This window comes from Rhinatrema bivittatum, chromosome 3, assembly GCF_901001135.1.
Source record: "Rhinatrema bivittatum chromosome 3, aRhiBiv1.1, whole genome shotgun sequence".
Taxonomy (NCBI): Eukaryota; Metazoa; Chordata; class Amphibia; order Gymnophiona; family Rhinatrematidae; genus Rhinatrema; species Rhinatrema bivittatum.
Genome location: NC_042617.1, coordinates 278,563,776 through 278,582,970, shown reverse-complemented (window position 1 = coordinate 278,582,970; position 19,195 = coordinate 278,563,776). Strand labels below are relative to the sequence as shown.

Genomic DNA, 19,195 nt, shown 5'->3' with positions numbered 1-19,195 from the left:
CGGCCCAAAGATAGCAGGAGGCCAGTGGCAGCAGGAGAGGCCAGCTGATGTTCCTGCTCTGGGGGGAGGAAGCGGAAACTGTGCGCGGCGCTTCCGCTCTCCTCCCCCCCCCCCCCCCCCAACAGGAAGATCGGTCGGCCATACGGCCCGAAGATAGCAGGAGGCCAGTGGCAGCAGGAGAGGCCAGCTGATCTTCCTGCTCTGGGGGGAGGAAGCGGAAACTGTGCACAGGCTTGAATGTGTATGTGAGGATGAGAATGGGAGCCTTGTGTGTGTGTGGGTGAAAATCGGACCCTGGGTGTGTATGGGAGTGAGAATGGAGTCTTGAATGTGTGTGGGTGATAATGGAAGCTTGAATATGTGGGTGAGGTTGGAAGCTTGAATGTGTGTATATATGGGTGAGAATGGGAGCCAGGGTTTGTGTGTGTGGGTGAGAATGGAAGCTTGAATATGTGGGTAAGAATGGGTGCTTGAAAGTGTGTATGTGTGGGTGAGAATGGGACCTTAAATGTGTGTATGTGTGGGGGAGAATGGGTTTGTGTGTGTGGATGAGAATGGGTGCCTGGATGTGCGTCTGTGTGTGCATAAGAATATAAGCCTGGGGAGGGGTGAGAAAGTGAGAGCTTGTATGTGTGTCTGCAGAGAATGTGAGCTGGGGGGGGGGAGGAGAGCATATGAGAGTGAGAGCCTGAGTGTGTGAGGGAGTCTGTGAGAGAAAGCATTTATGTATATATGTGTGTGTGTGTGTGTGGAAGGGAAGAAGACAGTAGTAGAAAAGACACTGAAGAGGAATTAGGAAATGAGTGACAAGGGAAAGAGAGACCAGGACCAACTGATTAGAAAAATACAAAGATCAGACAACAAAGGTAAAAAAAATATATATATATAGAGAGAGAGAGAGAGAGATGTTAGCAATTTAAATATGTCATCTTTGGGAATGTGCATTCTTATATTTTTGTATTTTGCTCTTTCTTAAGTATTCCACTGTTCAGACATTTTAGTTTCTCAGGCTTTCTATTTTGGCTTTATCTGCATGTTTCTGTTTCTAATTTATAGTCTCTTATTTCTATATTAGGTAAGGGTCGGTCTCAGTTTTGCCTGTTTGTGACAGAAATGAGTATTTCTAGCATATAGTTTCTCTGTAGTAGTAGTCCAGCCTGTTCTGTTATTCCTGTAGGTGATGTATTAATGTTCTAGGGCCTGGTGTAGTGTTTGCATTGCTGCTTTTTCATAAGGTTGCTGTTTGAATCCTGAGAGTCAGTGCTGTGATTGTTTGGCAAGGTTCCAGATGCCTCTTTCTTTGCAAGAGTTTGTTACTTCACAAAATAGCAGTGGAGGGTTATTTTTTGCTGAGATTACACCAGAATTTGAATTTTTTTTTTCATGTTACTTGTAATGTGAATTGCCCTAGCTTTGCGCTGCACCTGTTCTGATGATTAATTATATTTTATTGTATTTATGAAGATTTATGGGTTTCTGCAAAGATGGTTCATGAAAGAATACATTAATTTTTGTTTTATTATATGATTGGATTTGATTGTTTTCTATACTTGAAATAATTGAAGTAAATTATTTTAAAGTTTCATACATAATGGCTGTTGCAAACTACTTAGAAAGCCATTCTAGGGTGCAGTATATGGCATTATTTATCAGTAAGAAAACAACTAGTAGACCTGCATGCCTTGTGCCCACCTATGTTAACCTTGTGCCCACCCAAAAAATCAATTCTGGCTACGCCACTGGGGGGAGGCATTCGAGTTTTGCTGTCTCCCTTCTTCTGAGCTGTTAACTGGTCACCCTCCCCCAGCCTGCTCTCTTTTCCTCCTTCTCTTTCACTTCCACCTCCATCCCTTACCTGTCCTAACCAATTGGTCCTGGCATATTAATTGCCATTCCCTGTCCGATACCTGCCCCTTGAGACCTTGTTCTACCCTCTATTGTTCCTCCTCCAGGTGTCCCAACAGCTAGAAGCTGGGACCCCTTTTCTAATAAACACAAGCTGGGGAGGGGGGAGGCCAAAAGCGATAGCCCTGTTATGCACCCTTGGCCAGCAAAGGGGACAACCATGGGTGGCAGCTGTAGACTCCTGCTGAAATGCACTGACCTAGAGGAATTCCTGTCATCTGTTAAAGGGATCAGTTCAGCTCCATAAACGAAAACCCAACCCGCTGTAAAGAAAGCCCCCTACCCCCATCTTATCCCTACACACATCATGCGCATACCTTCCAGTTCAAGACCTGCATGATGGTTCACAAGGCACTACATAACATCTCCCCCCTCAACCTAACTTTCCAGCTTCAACTACACTCTTCTAACAAACCAACCAGAAGGGCATACCAGAACAGAATGATCACCCAACCTGCAAAATCTACCCTGAGGAAACGCGCTCTATCCACAGCGGGCCCGTCACTCTGGAACTCACTACCACCGGACCTCCGCCTAGAACCGTGCCATACAACGTTCAAGGTGAAACTCAAGACTTGGCTCTTCCTTCAAGCTTTCCCAGAGAGCTAAAGCAGGAAGAACAAACTTCCAGCCTTGTCTTACCACAATAATGTAATGCTCACATTGAGTCAGTTTTTTGTTCCAAGTTGTTACCTAAGTTGATCTTAGTTGTTTCTTAATATAATATATTACACTGTATTATAGTTCTTCTGTTCATTATATTATATTTGATATGTTCCATGTAAACCGCCTACCCGGCGATAGCTATATCTGTTAAATGTGAACCGGAGTGATATGTATTGTATACAGGAACTTCGGTATATAAAAACCAATAAATAAATAAATAAATAAATATTCCTCTTCCAAAAAGCTCCAGCTCCATGCAGCACCCAATCTATTCCAGCTCCTGATCTGGGTTTCACTCTGTAATATAACAATCACATCCAAGAAGGATTATGTGCCTTGAGCAATTCTGCCCTGCAATGATGGCAGACAAATTTGAATCTGATGAATGAGTGGCTCGGTCCCCATTATGTCCCACCATCCCATACATTCTTTCAATTTTAAACAGCCAAGATGAGACACCAAAGCCTGCCCTTCTGCCAGATTTCCCAACTACCTGTGTCAAGTATTCCTTTACCTTGTAGATCTGATTGTTTTTTTTCTAGGTCTAAACTGAGTGACTTAGCTGGGCTTTAATGTCTCTTCTCCCTTATTGCTTCTCTTGTCCTGCATTCGCAGGACAACAGAGGCAATAGGGAAAACCAGGAGAAGAAGAAATTCAAGAATGCAGGAGAGAAAAAGAGAGAGAGAAGGAATATGATAAACCTAGCAGCCCCACCTGACCTAGGATGTCTGCACTGTAAGGCCGAAATACAGACCCAGATCCAGACATCAAGAGTTCCATTTACGGGGCAATGCCCAAACCGTCCATACTGGGAAAAAAAATCTGCCCTACTTTTTACCCATGGTCTTTGCAGCAAAATTTCAGAGAAAGTTAACGCATACTTTCACTTTGAAATTTCCTTTGCATAATTTGCACCTCTTTTATTATTATTATTATTATTATTATTATTATTTTGCATGGGTATTTTCTGCATGGAAAATAAGGCATGGAGAGTTGAAAAATGCAATCTGTCATTTCCTGACACAAAGTCCCCCCCCCCCTCCCCCTCCAGTAACACTGCCACTAAATGCAGCTAAAAGTAAACACATATCAATTTACACAAGTAAATTGTACTTTAGCTATCAGAAACGGCTTTGAAAATTATCCACAGGCAACAGAGTGCCAGGTCTACAAGCTTTGGAGATGGAACGCTTCCTGCCTTACATGGCATGTCCTAAAGCTTGGCAGCAGCTTCTCATACTCCAGGCATTTCACTTCTGGAAACTGATGGAACAGAGAGGGTTTTTGGGGGGTGTTTTTTGTCTTTCTAGATATAATGTCTTCCTTTTTTTTTTTTTTTTTTTAATAGACAGGTAGAAGTTCCTAGAATCAGAATCTGGACTTTCCTTCCCATGTGCCAAAACTTAAGTCGTCCTGGGATTCCCCATCCGTTTCTCCGGGCTCTCACCCTGCCCTGCCCTTGCTCCCAGGTCTGACTCTGACAGTGAGGTGCTGGCCTGCTTCTCAGTCACTGCTGCATGTCTATAACAGGGGAATACCACGATTCTCAGTGGCTGCTGTCTCTTTGGGCAGGGTGGTATACAAGTGTCACGTCTCCAGAGCAGGGTGCAGGGTATAGGCCGTGGCTCAGCGGCATATCCTGCTTGTGTTACTACTACACCTTGGCTCTGCCTACACATACACACACACAGATCTTTTGAGGAGATAACAGCGACATTTTTCATCCTGTCGTTTTCTCAGTTGCTGTTTCCGGAGCTGCAAATATACAGTTATTTATTTATTTATTTATAGATTTTTCTATACCGGGGTACGTAAATAACATCACCTCGGTTTACATTCAAACAGTAATTCAGCATTGCGCTTTACAATATAACATGGTAACTGAACGAATACAATACAGAATATAACTTTGTATTAATAGAATATAAGCAATATATGATAGATTGAGGAAGTTAGGAAGAGTAGTTGAGGATTCAGATCATTGATAGTAGGCTTTTTTAAATAGCCAGGTTTTAAGGTTTTGTTTAAATTTTTTGTGACAGAGTTTATTCCCCCATCTCACTTTAAAAATCAGCTGCAATGAAGTTTGGGTCCCGCATCCCACGCTGATCTTTTATTAACTCGAGATCTTTAACGACAGGGGAGTTCTCCCTGTGTCCTGCGGGATCCTGCTTCCCTCTCATACTGTAAGAGTAGGATTCCCCCGTGTCCGTCACCTCCTGCGTTTTGCTCCTCTAATAATAGAGGGATTCCCCCGGGTCCCTGTCAGCTCCTGAGCTCTGCGCCTCTCTCATCCCTCTACTTTTATAATAGAGAGGGATTCCCCCTCCCCGAGTCCTTGGCTCTGCTCCTCCCCTGCACTATAACAATAGAGCGTTCCCCTGTGTCCCTGCTACTTCCTGAGCTCTGCTCTCCTCTCATCCTTTAATAGTCGAAGCGATCGCCCTGTCGACCCTGTCACCCTCCCCCCCCCCCGGGGCTCTGCCCCCCAGCGTCAGCTCCGCGCTGCAGCATTCAGTATCCCGCTGGCCTCCGTCCCAGCCTCTTACTCGGTCCACGATCCTTCCCTTTCTGGAGTTCAGAGGTCACACGGCCACCCCGCGTTACCGTTCCACGATTTAGCTGGGATGGGTCCCGGCTTCTAAGCGTCGGCATCTCTGGGGTGTAAAACAGTAGGGGGGGGGGGGGGGTGGTACAAAGTTCGGGAGAGGGGATTAGCAGAGCCGGAGGGGGGGGGGGGAGTTAAGCCATTGTATGCTTCAGTGTCTAGGCAGAAGGGGGGGGGGACGGGACAGCAGATGTGACCCGCCACACCCTCGCCGAGCAGCGTGGATGAAGGGGGCCGGAGTAGGATTCTGTTGCCCCAGCGGGAGGGGCAGTAACTCAAAGAAGACGAAAAATGGGGGGGGGGGAGGGGGGCCCCCCTCAGGTGCGGTTAGATAGCGGATTCATGCTCACTAGATCGTTTTAGCTTGGTTATAGTAGCCCCGTGTAGCCAGAGCACCACTAACGGGTGGCTGGGGGAAGGTGCGAGAAAATAAATAATAAAAGGAATGCGGCCGGCATCGGGCTGTGGTAAATAAATAAATGGCGGGGGCGGGGTGCAGCACAGCGCGCTCGCTTGGCGTGGCTTGGGGGGGGGGGGGTTTACAAGGTGAATAATGGCGCTACGGCGATAAAGAGAATAACAACAGTAAAAGCCCCCCTCAGCAGTGAGCGCTTCATTATAAAAGGCATTGGAAGCTGTGGCCTCATATTCTCCATTGCCCAGCTAGAATTAGCGAGTTAATGTTGCCGTGGTGTTTAATGGGGGGAGCGCATGAACAGGGGGGGGGGGGGGGGGGGGGGGGGGCGGTCGAATGTGTGCGGCGTGCCAGGGTTTTGTTTCTGTCCTCGCACTCTGTGACTGAAAGGAGCTGCAGCAAGTGCTGCCCGTGCTGTCATCTTTGCAGCCTACCAAGCTCTCACACCTCCCACACAACTCCTTGTTTCGCTGGAGCCCACAAGCCGTGTGACTGAACGGGGGGGGGGGGGGGGGGGAATTCGGCGAACCCACAGACTGGGTAAGGGCCAGGGGAGGGAAGAAAAGAAATAAGAACTCGGCTCAAGCAGGAACATTCCCTTAGAAGGAGGGAAGCAGGGCCATAGGCCGGCAAAGGAGAGGGCACTGCACTGCTGTGAGAAAGAGTGCATGTCTGAAGGGTCTGGCTGGCACTGATTGCTGGGAATAACATGCCACTTCTGAAGACCTCACTGCTGGCAAGGAGAGGGCAAGTACTATGAGGGACCCCCTGCCTGTCTGCCCCCTCCCTCTGTATCATGTCCTGGTTAGTACAGATACATCAGGGCATACTGAAACCCCTGCTGTTGAATTAGGGAGGACAGGGGGGTGGAGGATGGGGAGTGTGAGTGCGCCTGCATGTGCTGAAGAAAAAGGCATTCCCAGATCAAATGCAAAAAAAAAACCAAACAAACCAACCCCGGTGGGTAAACTCCACATAGCAGCATATGAATGCAGGAATATAGCAGCCACCTGTATTGCAATTTGGAGTGCCTGGCTCTTCTTTGTTTGTATTGAAGGACATCATCCCAAGGATCCTAATTTATTCCAACTCTTCAGTTTTCAATTAAATGAAAAGCGGCTTCAGCCTGGATCTGGGTTCAGTTTCTGGCTCCGGTCTTCTGCTCCCTGGGCCAGCTGGGGCTGGGAATGCTCTAGAAACAGTGATCAAGGGCACTGGGATGGGGGGGTTACAGAGCCATAATTATTGTACAATGGCGTTAACCTGGGGCCAGATTTACAGCCCGTAGTTGCGAGTTTCTGGGGGAAAAAAACCAACCTTGGTTTGTGGCCCTATGCCGAAGACTGTTGCTGGGCTGAGTGAGTTAAGAGGGGACATAAAATAGAGGATAAAATCCTCAGGTGGTTGTGAATTGAAGGGTGATGGTGCTGGAAGCTCAAAAGAGCAAGAAGGAAACTGCCGATGGGGGGGGGGGGGGGGGAGGGGTCTACAAGTAGGGAAAGCATGCAGAAGCGTGGCTTCAGGAACACTTTCCAACACAGACTTGTAGAAGGGGTGTCACTTGGGGGTAAGCTGTGTGTAGAGGGTGTGGTTGTGAGCACGTGGTTGTGTGTGAAGGGCAGAGTGCATGGGGATGTGGAAGGTGTGCTTAGGAGGTACAAAGGTGTGTATTGGGGTGTGAATGTGTGCAGGTGGATGTATATGTGTATGGGAGGTGTGTGTGTGTGTTTGGATGGGAAGGGACTGTGTACATGTGGGGTGGTTTGTGTGTGGCACAGTTTGTGTAGAGGGTTGTGAAGTGTATGGTTTTTTTTGGGGGGGGGGAAGTATGACTGTGTGTATGCAGGTGGGGGTGTGTTTGGGCTCGGTGGGTATGTGTGTTTGTGTGAACTGAAAAGTTTGAGTTAAGGTGATTTGGAAGATGCCTTTCAACATCATATTTCATCAGCTGCTTCAGTTATTTTCCCTGTTTCTGTCTCGGTGGAGGGGGAGGGGGTAAGCGTAGATGCATGTGAGTGTGCTGGGAGCAGGTGTGTGTGTGCATATGTGTGTGCAGGGGGTACTTTAGATATTTTGCCTGTCTCTATCTGCCTGTGTTGCTCTGTGTCAAAGTGCTGGATGGGAGTGTGGGGGGGGGGGGGGAGATTTTGGAATGGAGAACTGGTCAACATTCTGTAGAGTGTAAATGCTTCCCATAGACGGAAATGTTTTGTTTTGGGTTTTTTTGTGGAAGCTCAGTTCTCTGAACATACTGACCCGATGTTTCTAGTTTGCAAACTTATCTGAGATATTCACATTTTCTTCTGCATGCCAAATTTGATAAATTTCTGTTCCTTTTTGGAGAGTTAATTTCCCTACAGAGAGAAGAACAGACACAGATGAACACTGACCCTCTTTTATATAATTATTTCCAACATTCCATATGTTGGAAAGCATAAAAAGGAAAGTGACTAAATTCAGCCTCTCTCACTGCCATACACAATGTATTGGGCGGGGGGGGGGGGGCGAGAGAGAAAGGCTTTCTTTTCTCCTCTTCCTCCCCCCTTTTAGCGGTCTGACGTCGCAGCACATTCCACGGTGCTCCAATGACCATAGCAAGTATTGCTGTCCACCAGTGGTGGGGGGGGGGGGGGTCTCATCTCCATCCTCTTTGGGCTTGGGGGATAAGGTGTGCTGTGATAATGCCTTTGCAGCATTATCAGCCGAAGGGGCAGGAGCTGGATCCTGGAACTGAACCCGGATCTCCTGCCTGGCTGCCGCATCTCCAGGCTCACTCTGCTAGGGCAATGTATGGAATCAACTGTGCCACAGCACCTGCCATGACAGCTTTTATTGCAATGATATGAGGGTCATCTGGCGATATCATTTATGAGCTTCCCATGCCATGCATCCCCCCCCCCCTTCTTCAAATGTAACATATACAGTTTTCTCCAGAACCAATACTAGTTCAGATTCCTTTATAGGGCAATGACAGTTTTACTGCCTTTAAAATTCTTTTCAGTCTGAAACGTTTCCCTTGGTCTAAGAGTTACTGAGAGGAGAACAGTGGAGAAATGGTAACATTTCTGACCAAAAAAAAAAAAAGGTGATTTTAAAGGTGAGCCCTTAAAAGTTTTAAACTGGATTCCCTCGAGGTCACCTGAAATTCTCCTGACTCACCAAAATAGTTCTTCCTAGCTTAGGTAAAACGTTCACAGGCATCTAAGTTATTACTGCTTCCTTATATAAGAAGTAATAACTATCTGGGAGTTCTTCCTTCCTTGTACGGCCCCCTTTCTATGTCGTGTCCAAACCTGCAGCAAGAAGATCACATACGGAAGGCTCTTTACAGGACGAATTACCGAGCTTGTGGAAAGATGTCTTCTGAGAGTGGAGTTCTTCCTGCGAGAAGTCACGACGAGTGCTGCGGCAGTAAAGGTGGTTGAGGATACTTACCTTCCCAGGGCCGGTTTAATCACTAGGCAAATCAGGCAGCCATCTACTATGGCAAAACTTGGAGAGGTGGAAAATAGAGTGCATGAACTCTTTATGAAACTGCATAAGTAAAAACAAAAAAAAAAAAAGAAGCCCCAGATTTTTTAGAAGTGGAAACTGAAAGGTCTCAATCTAATGATATATGTCACTGTTATAGGTTTTACTACAATTTCTGCATGGCTGTCAGTTCACTGGGCCAGTCTGTGGTTGTGTCTATGGGAGAGAAAGAGAGATGTGCCTGGGGAGGGTGGAGAGCCAGGGGGTAATTCCATCCCCTGGATTTTATGTACGGTATTTAAAACATTTAATACGCCGCACTGTCCTGTGTGTTAGGCGGCTTACAAGGTAAAAACAATTATAAAAACGACAAATTAAATACCAACAGGCCAGGTAAACATTGGAATCTCCTTTTAATTTCCAATGATGAGAAATTGCCATACGTTTGAGACCATACCAAAACAGAACAAGCACTAAATTATTGCATTTTCTTTCTTCTAAATTAAAATGCTTGTCTGAACAAACGAGCCTTCGCTGCATCCTAGATATCGTAATGCTTTCTTGGTTTCTCAAAGCTAATGGCAGCTGGTTCCATAAATGCGGGCCTGCCACTGAAAGTAGTTTAGTGCGGACTTCCGAAAGTCAGATCATTTTGTGGCTGGGAATATCAAGTGAATCATTGCTTTTCAGATCTGAGACTCCATGACGGTCAGTAAATTTTCAGAAGAGTACTTATACATAATGGAGCAGCATCATTCACAGCATTATGCAGCGTGCATAAGATTTTATGTTGAATGCGCTGCTCCGTTGGGGAACCAGCGTAAGGCACAGAGTACTGGACTAATGTGCTCAAATCTATTGGTGCCAGTTAATATTCTTGCGGCTGAATTTTGAATCATCTGTAAAGATTTTAAAACATAATGTGGTAATCCTTAGATAGGTAGACTTACTGTAGTCAATGCTTATTATCACTAGAGCCTGGAGTATGGTACGGAAATCTGAGAAACCTAAGTAGGGTTTGAGCCTGTGACGTATTCGTAACTTCCAATATGACTTTTGAATAATATCTTTTATATGAGACCTAACTTGTCCAGTACAACTCCTAGGTATTTTGTGTGAGTTAGAATGGAAATGTTCTATGAATGGAGAGAGGAAAAAAGGCGGACTGAAGAGTTTTTAAATTTCTGCTCAAATAGACTATTTTATTTTAGAAATCTTTAGCGTGAGTCAGTTTTGAGAAAGCCGGGTACTGAGTGCTGATAGATAGATGGAGAGTAACCCAAATATAATTGAGAAATCTGACAGTACCAGGAAGTGCAGGTGCAATAATGAAGTTCCATGCCAGCAAGACGTTTACAGAGTGGTGATAGATAAATATTGAATAATACTGCGAAGAGTGAAGAGCTTTGTGGAACTCCTGTCTCAAGTGATATGCCATACTGGGTCAGACCAAGGGTCCAACAAGCCCAGCATCCTGTTTCCAACAGTGGCCAATCAAGTCACAAGAACCTGGCAAGTACCCTAACATTAAATAAATCTCAAGCTACTATTGCTTATTAATTAATAGCAGTTTATGGATTTTTCCTCTAGGAACTTATCCAAACCTTCTTTAAACCCAGTTACATTAACTGCTGTAACCACATCATCTGGTAATGAATTCCAGAGTTTAACTATGCGGAGTGAAAAATAATTTTCTTCAATTTGTTTTGAATGAGCTACTTGCTAACTTCATGGAGTGCCCCCTAGTCCTATTGTCTGAGAGAGTAAATAACTGATTTACTTTAACTTGTTCAAGTCCTTTCATGATTATGTAGACCTCTATCGTATCCCCCTCACTTCTCCACACTGAACAGCCCTAACTTCTTCAGCCTTTCCATGCCCCTTATCATTTTGATTGCCCTTTTCTACACTTTCTCCAGTGCAACTATATCTTTTTCGAGATGCAGCAACCAGAATTTCACACAGTGTTCAAGGTGCGGTCTCACCATGGAGCGATATAGAGGCATTATGACATCTACAGTTTTATTTTCCATTCCCTTCTTAATAACTCCTAACATTTTGTTTGCTTTTTTGACCACCACAGCACACCGAGCCAAAGATTTCAATGTGATATCCACTAGGACACCCAGATCTTTTTTCCTGGGCGGTAACTCCTAAGACAGAACGTAACATTGTACCTTACAAGCTGTGATCTATCAGTAAGGAATGAGTCGAACCATTTCAGGACTAGTCTTGACATTTAGTGACTAATCATTTCGTAACTGTTTCTATGATTTTCTTTTTCTTGTTATGCTCACATACACACAACCCCACCCCCAAATTTAAAATCTTTTGTGGGCGTTTATGGAGATGGTGATTCCACGTAGCAGTGCAGCTCACAGGGCTGGTGTTGGTTGGGGGGGGGGGGAGGTGGCACCAGCCTGAACTGAAAAGAAGCCCAGAATGTTCCCAGCCTGCCTCTGGCAGAGATCTTGATGTAGTGATGGCAATGGGACAAAAAAAAAATTGCAGGAGGCCATGAGCTGGTGCACGCTCACAGGCCCAGCAGCCATCCTGCCTCCTCATCCCACAGGGCTTCCTGTTACCAAGGTATCCCTTTGAGAGGGATGGGCTGTGAACTCTTTTTAAGAACATAAGAACATAAGAAATTGCCATGCTGGGTCAGACCACGGGTCCATCAAGCCCAGCATCCTGTTTCCAACAGAGGCCAAACCAGGCCACAAGAACCTGGCAATTACCTAAACACTAAGAAGATCCCATGCTACTGATGCAATTAATAGCAGTGGCTATTCCCTAAGTAAACTTGATTAATAGCCATTAATGGACTTCTCCTCCAAGAACGTATCCAAACCTTCTTTGAACCCAGCTACACTAACTGCACTAACCACATCCTCTGGCAACAAATTCCAGAGCTTTATTGTGCGTTGAGTGAAAAAGAATTTTCTCCGATTAGTCTTAAATGTGCTACTTGCTAACTTCATGGAATGCCCCCTAGTCCTTGTCTCACTGTCTGATCTCCTGACCAAATTAGATGAGAGGTGAAGGGGGGGCGGGGGAGTGGAAGGTAGGATGGGGAAGACCCAGGATAGGATCATTCGGGGATGCAAAGCTTGACAGTACTGAACTTGCATCTTCCCCAAGGTCCTGCACCTCCCTATCCCCACTGGAAACATACTTGGGCGCACTCTCATTTTGTGTCAGTGGGAAAGGGCCTCTAGATCTTAACAGTCCCATCTCAGTGCAAGAAGATTACACAGCGCAAACCGCATCCTTCGGTGTAGAACTAGTACAACCGCCCCGGAGTCAGGCTGTCTGCAGCACAGTTTCCTGTGTACCTGTTGTTAAACGTGGCTTTTGGGGAGAAGCTGGACTCAAAACACGGCGCTTTGGTCCGGTGACTGCAACCCATACCCTTCCTGGCCATAGCAGTGCATCTGGATCAGCTTAGCATGGGAGCAAAGATCAAACCTGCTCTCAATCTGAGCCCTCCCCCGCCCCAGCATGAGAAAAGAGATCAGCTTCCCCCATAGTTCGACTTCCTCAGGGCATGGGAGCAAAGATTAGACTCCCCAGCCCTGATTTCCTGAGTTTGGGTACAGGCTCCCTAGGGACAAGCTCCTTAGCATAGGCACAGAGCTCAGGCCCTGTAGCCTGAACCTCCTAAACACAGGAGAGAAAAAAAAAATGAGTCTCCCTAGTCGAACAGACTTTGTGCAAAGATCATCATCCTGCCTCCCCCAGTCTGACCTCCTTGGCAAACACGATCCACCGCTGCTCCGCCCGACCTCCCGAGGCAGAGGAGCAAAGCTCAGCCCCGATGCAGGCAGAGAGGGCAGCAGGAGCAGGGCCGTCCCGAGCCGTGATGTCAGCGAGAGGGGAGGGGGAGGCTGGCGGCTGCAGGAAGGAGTGACTGCAGTCCTCTGACTCAAACTTCACGCTCAGCCCAGCAATCTCGCCCGCTCCGCGGCAGCTGCTGAAAACCCCTGTTGTTAAAACAAAGTTTCACTTCCTGGACTCGGGCAGGACGGCGTCTATTCGGTGCCTGCACGGTTTGTTGTTTTATTAAAAGAAAAGAAAAGCGCCGACGCGATCGCCTTGTTTGGAGGGTGGACCTGCGAGGAAACACTGCCCCCCCCCTCCCTCCCTACAGGTAGAGGAGTCTCTGCTTGCTTGTTGTTTCCAAGCAGGAAAGAAAACGAAGACGAAAAGGTACGGCGGGCGTCTAATGGGACCTATTGGTTTTCGGCAGCCAGAGGGCTGCACTGGGGAGCGGATCTCCCTGGCTTTGACAAGAAGCCAGTTTCTGCCAGCCCGCGCCTCTCGTGAAGGTCTGGAAGGATACTGGAGATGTCACTGTCGGCCGCCGAGATGCGGCATACAGGAGACGTCCATGTGTGTGTGTGTTGTGTGTATGTACGCGCATGTTACAGCTGTCTGTAGGTGGGTGCACATATATAACCATCTGCATATATTGCTATGCGTGCGTCTACATAACCAAAAGGTAAATAGTGGGAGGCTGCCTCTTTGTAAAGGACTTTTTTATTCGTTATTTCATGTTCTTGGGGGCCAGGGGAGTTGGAAGCCTGCAGCACCTGCAGATCTTTGCCACTGCACCCCCACAATTTCTCTTTTTTTTCTCTCTCTCTCCCCCGCCCTCGACAGCCCCGTTCCCCTCTTTACTCAGAGCTGGAAAGAGCGAGGCTTGTGCAGAGTTTGCGTTTGCCTTTGCCTTTTAAGTAAGATTTACGACTGTCGTCGTTCGTGTCCTCAGAAAAGAGGAGGAGGGGGGGGGGGGGGGGAAACTCCACCATACGCAGCAAAGGAAGCAGAAGCTTCCCAGGAGGAGAATCCCTGCCCTGTATCTTCCTGCTCGGTGTGACTCCTGCCCGGAGCTTTTTCATCGAGCAGACACATGGTAGCGTTCGTGGCAACACATCCTGCTTAAAAAGGAAAAAAAAAAAAAAGAGAGAGAGAGAGGAGGAGGATTTTCTCAACCAGATTCGCTCAACGTGTTTGGCGACAGGGCTGTTAATAAGGAGTTGTGTGCGTGCTCTGCAGCTTCTCTGGGACACTGGATACAAGGGTTTGCTGCTTTCACGGGGTAAATAGTGGTCATCTCTTTCGGCTCTCTGCGATCACCTGTGCGGCACTTCATTGCTTTGCGTCCTAATTTGCTGCGGCGTAGCCGGTGTGTTGGGTGCTGGTGAATTGGGGTTTGTCTGGTGTTGGTGAGAAGGTCAGGACCTATAACGCACCCCACAGCAAAACTGGAGAGGAGAGACGGGGGAGATATGACAGAGATATAATCAATGTACAAGATAAGCAAGCATTTCTCAGATTCACACACACACACAAAAAAATGCTCTGCCGTAAGATGTCAGGCTGTGGGGCTCTAAAGGAGTGGTCTAGGGGGGGAAAAGATTAGAAAAAAATGTCCTCACAAACGGGATGGTAGATACATGGAACAGTGTCTCCCAGTGCAAGGAAGCGGGGATAGGCCCAGAGGATCCAGGCAAAGCCAGAGATCAGCTGAGGTCTGTGAAGGAAACTGAACAGACTGAATGGGCCTTGCAGGCATCTGTTCACTGTTTTGGGTTTTTTTGTTTTGTTTTGAAGAGGGGTTTTATAATCCTTACCCAGATACTGACCCTGTGAGAGCTTAAAGTGCCCTATGAAGAGATTAGGAATGAATGATCTGAGAGGAGATGGGCAGAGTATACATCTGACAGAGCTGCTCTGACTCTGTTTCTTGAAGGGGTTTTCTGGCCAGTCTCAGTTTTTGAACTTGAACACAGTGCATTGTGGGACTTGTAGTCCCTGCTTACCCCCTGAGAGATCAGGGCTCAGTGTTCCAGAATGCAACAGGAGGAGAGGGGTCAAAAAAAACCCCAAGACAGGCTTAAAATCCCCCTCTGGGAACTGGATCACTTGCAGGCCAAAGAGTGATAATTGGGAGGCCAGCAACATTTCAGCCCTTCTCCCTCCACAAAAGCTTTGGTAGATGGTAGAAAAATCTTTCCTGAAGAAGAAGAAAAAAAGTGGGGGGAAATGATTCTTTTTCCAACTAAAAGGAACAGCTGATGATCTGCGTCTTACAGTATTTGACATCACTGTACTTACTTTTCTTACTGAACTTTCTGATTTGTTAAATTCAGTGCCCAGCAAGGGCTTGATGCAGGTGAAATGCATATGTAATTAAAATACAGTTTATTGCCGTGCAATTCTGGGGGATACGCTACAAAATGTTGGCTGTGCTTCATTAGCTGGCCAGTGATTAAAGCATAACTGTGGTGTAACTAAATAGAGAGCAGTGTATACAGATTGCGCTTAGAGTGTATCTGCAACATAATTGCAGTGTATCTGGAGGGTAATTACAATGTATCTGCAGTTTATTTACAGTGTAGGTTCACTAAATTACTCTGGGTTCAGTGTAATCGGCGTATCTACAGTATAATTACCCTTTCTGTGCAGCATAATCACAGTTTATCTTTCATATGTTTGTAGTGTATGTAACTCTGTGTTCACATGAGTGTCAGGCTGGTTGGCATTCATATCAGTCTCCCTTTTTAAGTACACAGAAAAAGGTTTATGCTGTTTGTCACATGGTGATTACGTGTGTCATATGGTAAGGCAGTGGTCCCCCAACCCTGTCCTGGGGGCCCACCAGCCAGTCGGGTTTTCAGGATATCCACAATGAATATGCATGCGAGAAAATTTGCATGCACTGCCTCCATAACATGCAAATTTTCTCTCATGCATATTCATTGTGGATATCCTGAAAACCCAACTGGCTGGTGGGCCCCCAGGACAGGGTTGGGGACCACTGTGTTAAGGGGAGAAGAAATGGCCTAGTGTTTAGAGGAACTTGTCTGTGAACCAGGGAAACCAAATCCCATTTCTCCCACGGACAATTTTTGTGAGCTTGGGTAAGTCACTTTCAGCTCGATCCAGTAAAGTGTGCTCCGTCGGAGCGCACTGTCACCCTGCTCTGGACGCGTGTTTTCCCTTACCCCTTATTCAGTAAGGGGAGGAAAACACGCGGCCCGCCCGCGGCACCTAATAGCGCCCTCAACATGCAAATGCATGTTGATGGCCCTATTAGGTATTCCCTAGCGATCCAGTAAGTAAAATGTGCAGCCAAGCCGCACATTTTACTCTAAGAAATTAGCGCCGCCCAAAGGTCGGCGCTAATTTCTTCCGGCGCCAGGGAAGTGCACAGAAAAGCAGTAAAAACTGCTTTTCTGTGCACCCTCCGACTTAATATCATAGCGATATTAAGTCGGAGGTCCCCAAAAGTAAAAAAAAGTAAAAAAAAAATAAAAAAAAATTTTGAATTCGGCCCGTGGCTGTCGGGCCGAAAACCGGACGCTCAATTTTGCCGGTGTCCGGTTTCCGAGCCCGTGGCTGTCAGCGGGCTCGAGAACCGACGCCGGCAAAATTGAGCGTCGGCTGTCAAACCCGCTGACAGCCGCCGCTCCTGACAAAAAGGAGGCGCTAGGGACGCGCTAGTGTCCCTAGCGCCTCCTTTTCCCCGTTTGCACCGCGTCGCCTCATTTAAATACTGGATAGCGCGCACCGGCGAGGGGCCGGTGCGCGCGCCGGGAGAGCGGGCATTCGTCCGCTCTCCCGCGGACTTTACTGGATCGAGCTGTTTGTCTTCCATTGCCTCAGGTACCCACTTGATTGTAAGCTCTTGGGGGGCAAGGATCTATTGTACCTGAAAATTTGTTGTAAGCTGCCTTGAGCTACAATTAGAAAGGCGGTCTAGAAATCCAGTTTACCATTATTAAAAAGCCTGGTGATGTAGTTAAGATCGTAGGCCAAGTTTCTTGTTAATTGTGACTGGAGAAGTGAGAGAACTTAGAAGCTGTAAAATTTGGACCTGCTAAAGTAAGTGGGTGCTGCAGAAATGGACCCGGTATACAGATACTCCAGGACCTGTAGTCAGTCACACTATAGCGGTACTGGGTGAGACCTGTTAGGAGACAGATGCCGTAGGCCTTAGTCTTGGTGACTAGCTGCTGCAGGTGACACGGAATTGCTTCTTTTTTTCCATTCAGGCTTTAACTTGGTTTGACCCAGAAGCTCATATTTCATAACGGTAGATTTCCTCTCTTGACCACAAGAAGCGAGAACAACCCGAAGCTGTATCTAAGGCTCATTCTTTTTACACATTTTCTCTTTTCTGGGCTGTTATAATTGGAGCAGGCTCTTTATCCTCTCAGGAAGTGGGTGCAGCATGTGGCTGTCTCCTGAAGCTGCTCAGCCAGGTACTGATGGTAAACCTGCAGGGAACTGTGATGGTTAAAGCCAGGAGCCATCATAGGGGCCGATGCAATACAATGCACTCAGCCGAGCGCACTGTATAACCTGCACTCTGATGCAGGTTAAATAGTCTCTAATCCACCCCCTAATGCAATAGGGGGATTAGCACCTATTTAACCCACGTGGGATGCGGAGTGAATGCAATAGCGCTTATCACATGCAAATGCATGTGAATGAGGCTATTGCGCATTCACTCCACGTGCAAAAAAAAAAATGTGCGTCTCAGACGCACATTTTGCGCTCAGCTATTAACGCCTGTCTGGAGCAGGCGTTAATAGCTGAGCACAGGTAAAAGAAATACTTAAATGCAGGAAAAAACTGCTTTTCTGTACTTCTTTTCTTAAGTAAAAAAAAAAAAATACCTCGGCAGACTGCCAAGTTATGAAGACCGACGCTGGTAAACTCGGCGTCGGTTTTCATAACCGGCCATCTGCCAGTGATGAAAATGGACGCCCCTAATTTGGTTATAGCGTGGCGCCTCCCCTTGCAGGCACCATGCGCATGTTAGGAAAGCGGGCGCTGACTTTTCAGCGCCCGCTTTCCGCGGTTTTTTATTGCATCGGTCCTATAGATAGGTCAGCTGTCATCAGTAGTAAAAAAGGAGGAACAGGCTAAGGAAATGTCACACTCTTGATTGTTTTTTCTTTATAAGTAATACTGACACTGTGCACTGGGCATTGTACAGGGAGAGACATCAATAACGACTGGTCTGCTATGGCTCTCCTTTCACAACTTCTGCAAGACAATAAATTCTTCAGATTGGGCCAGTGATTTGTATTTAAGCCTTGATGTTGGACTGTAAAGTAAGAGACTCCATATTTCCCCCTTCATTCCCTTCGCAAGTGTGACCTGTTTGCTCGGCAATTTTGTATTGGATCTGCCATTTGTGCTGGGAGTAACCAGTACAGGGAGTAAAGAATCCTGCATTCTGGCACCTGTCAAAATCCAGGCAGTGGAGTTCTGTACCATTTGCACTGCATGATTAGTGCTGGCTGGGAGGCCTACAAAGAAAAGAATTACAAGGATGCAGACCATTTAGGATAAGTGGCACCTTTATAGTGCTGTATTATCTGCATGTCCCACAACCATGCACTTGCTTATTCTTGCCCTTCTATTACTTTAAACCTAAATGTCCATGAGGAAAAAAAAAAGTTGATACTGAATGTGTGGTGACAGCAGACTGCACAGTTTGGGCGTAGCTATCAATGTATACGGAGGGAGTGGGGCATTCTAAGATAAACACATAGTCGGTGTCTGCAGGCATGGCTGTCGATTGCTGCCCGGTTTTCCAGTTCGCTGGCATTTGTTCATTCTACCATCAGCAGAGCCAAGGCTCGGATTGTGATTACCTGCTGCATCCTTTGCAACCCTGCAGTAAGGTATCACCCTGAAGCCCGCGTTATTTCCCTCCTCCTGCCGGAAGCCCAGTGGCTACTTGCCAGTGCTGCGCAGAGAGCAGCCTTGCGAGCAGATCCCCTGAGAGGCGTGACGGGTGAGCATCGCATTATCATGATGAGGCATTCCTGGCGTGCTTATGCAAACCCGCCTGACTTCACAGGAACCCTGGATGCAGGATGAGGAGGGGAACCGACTGTGCAAGATGGGAATGCTGTTGGAATCTCTCTGCGTCCTGGAGGCACTGGACTTTAGTGTGGGGCATTGGAGGCCTTGTCAGCCTATGCTTTGTTGTCTATCTGAGCTCTTCTGATGATAAAGAAGACATCACTGGGCAGAGCTTATTTATTCGGCCCCTCCACTCCCATGGCTCCTAGAGGTCTTGGTTTGCCATCTGTAATCTAGCCAG

General features: G+C 46.9%; 1 protein-coding gene across 3 annotated transcripts in view; it reads left to right on the top strand.

Moving 5' to 3' along the window:
* The first annotated feature begins 6,216 nt into the window (after positions 1–6,216).
* Positions 6,217–19,195, top strand: part of DGKA (diacylglycerol kinase alpha) — a 221,483-nt gene continuing 208,504 nt past the window's right edge. The window contains exon 1 of one of the 3 annotated variants that reach the window (XM_029594771.1): positions 6,217–6,342. In XM_029594771.1, the coding sequence (XP_029450631.1) occupies positions 6,305–6,342 (38 nt within the window). In that variant the 5' untranslated portion in view covers positions 6,217–6,304. The remainder of the gene's footprint in view (positions 6,343–19,195) is intronic. The other 2 variants (XM_029594769.1, XM_029594770.1) reach the window with 2 other exon arrangements.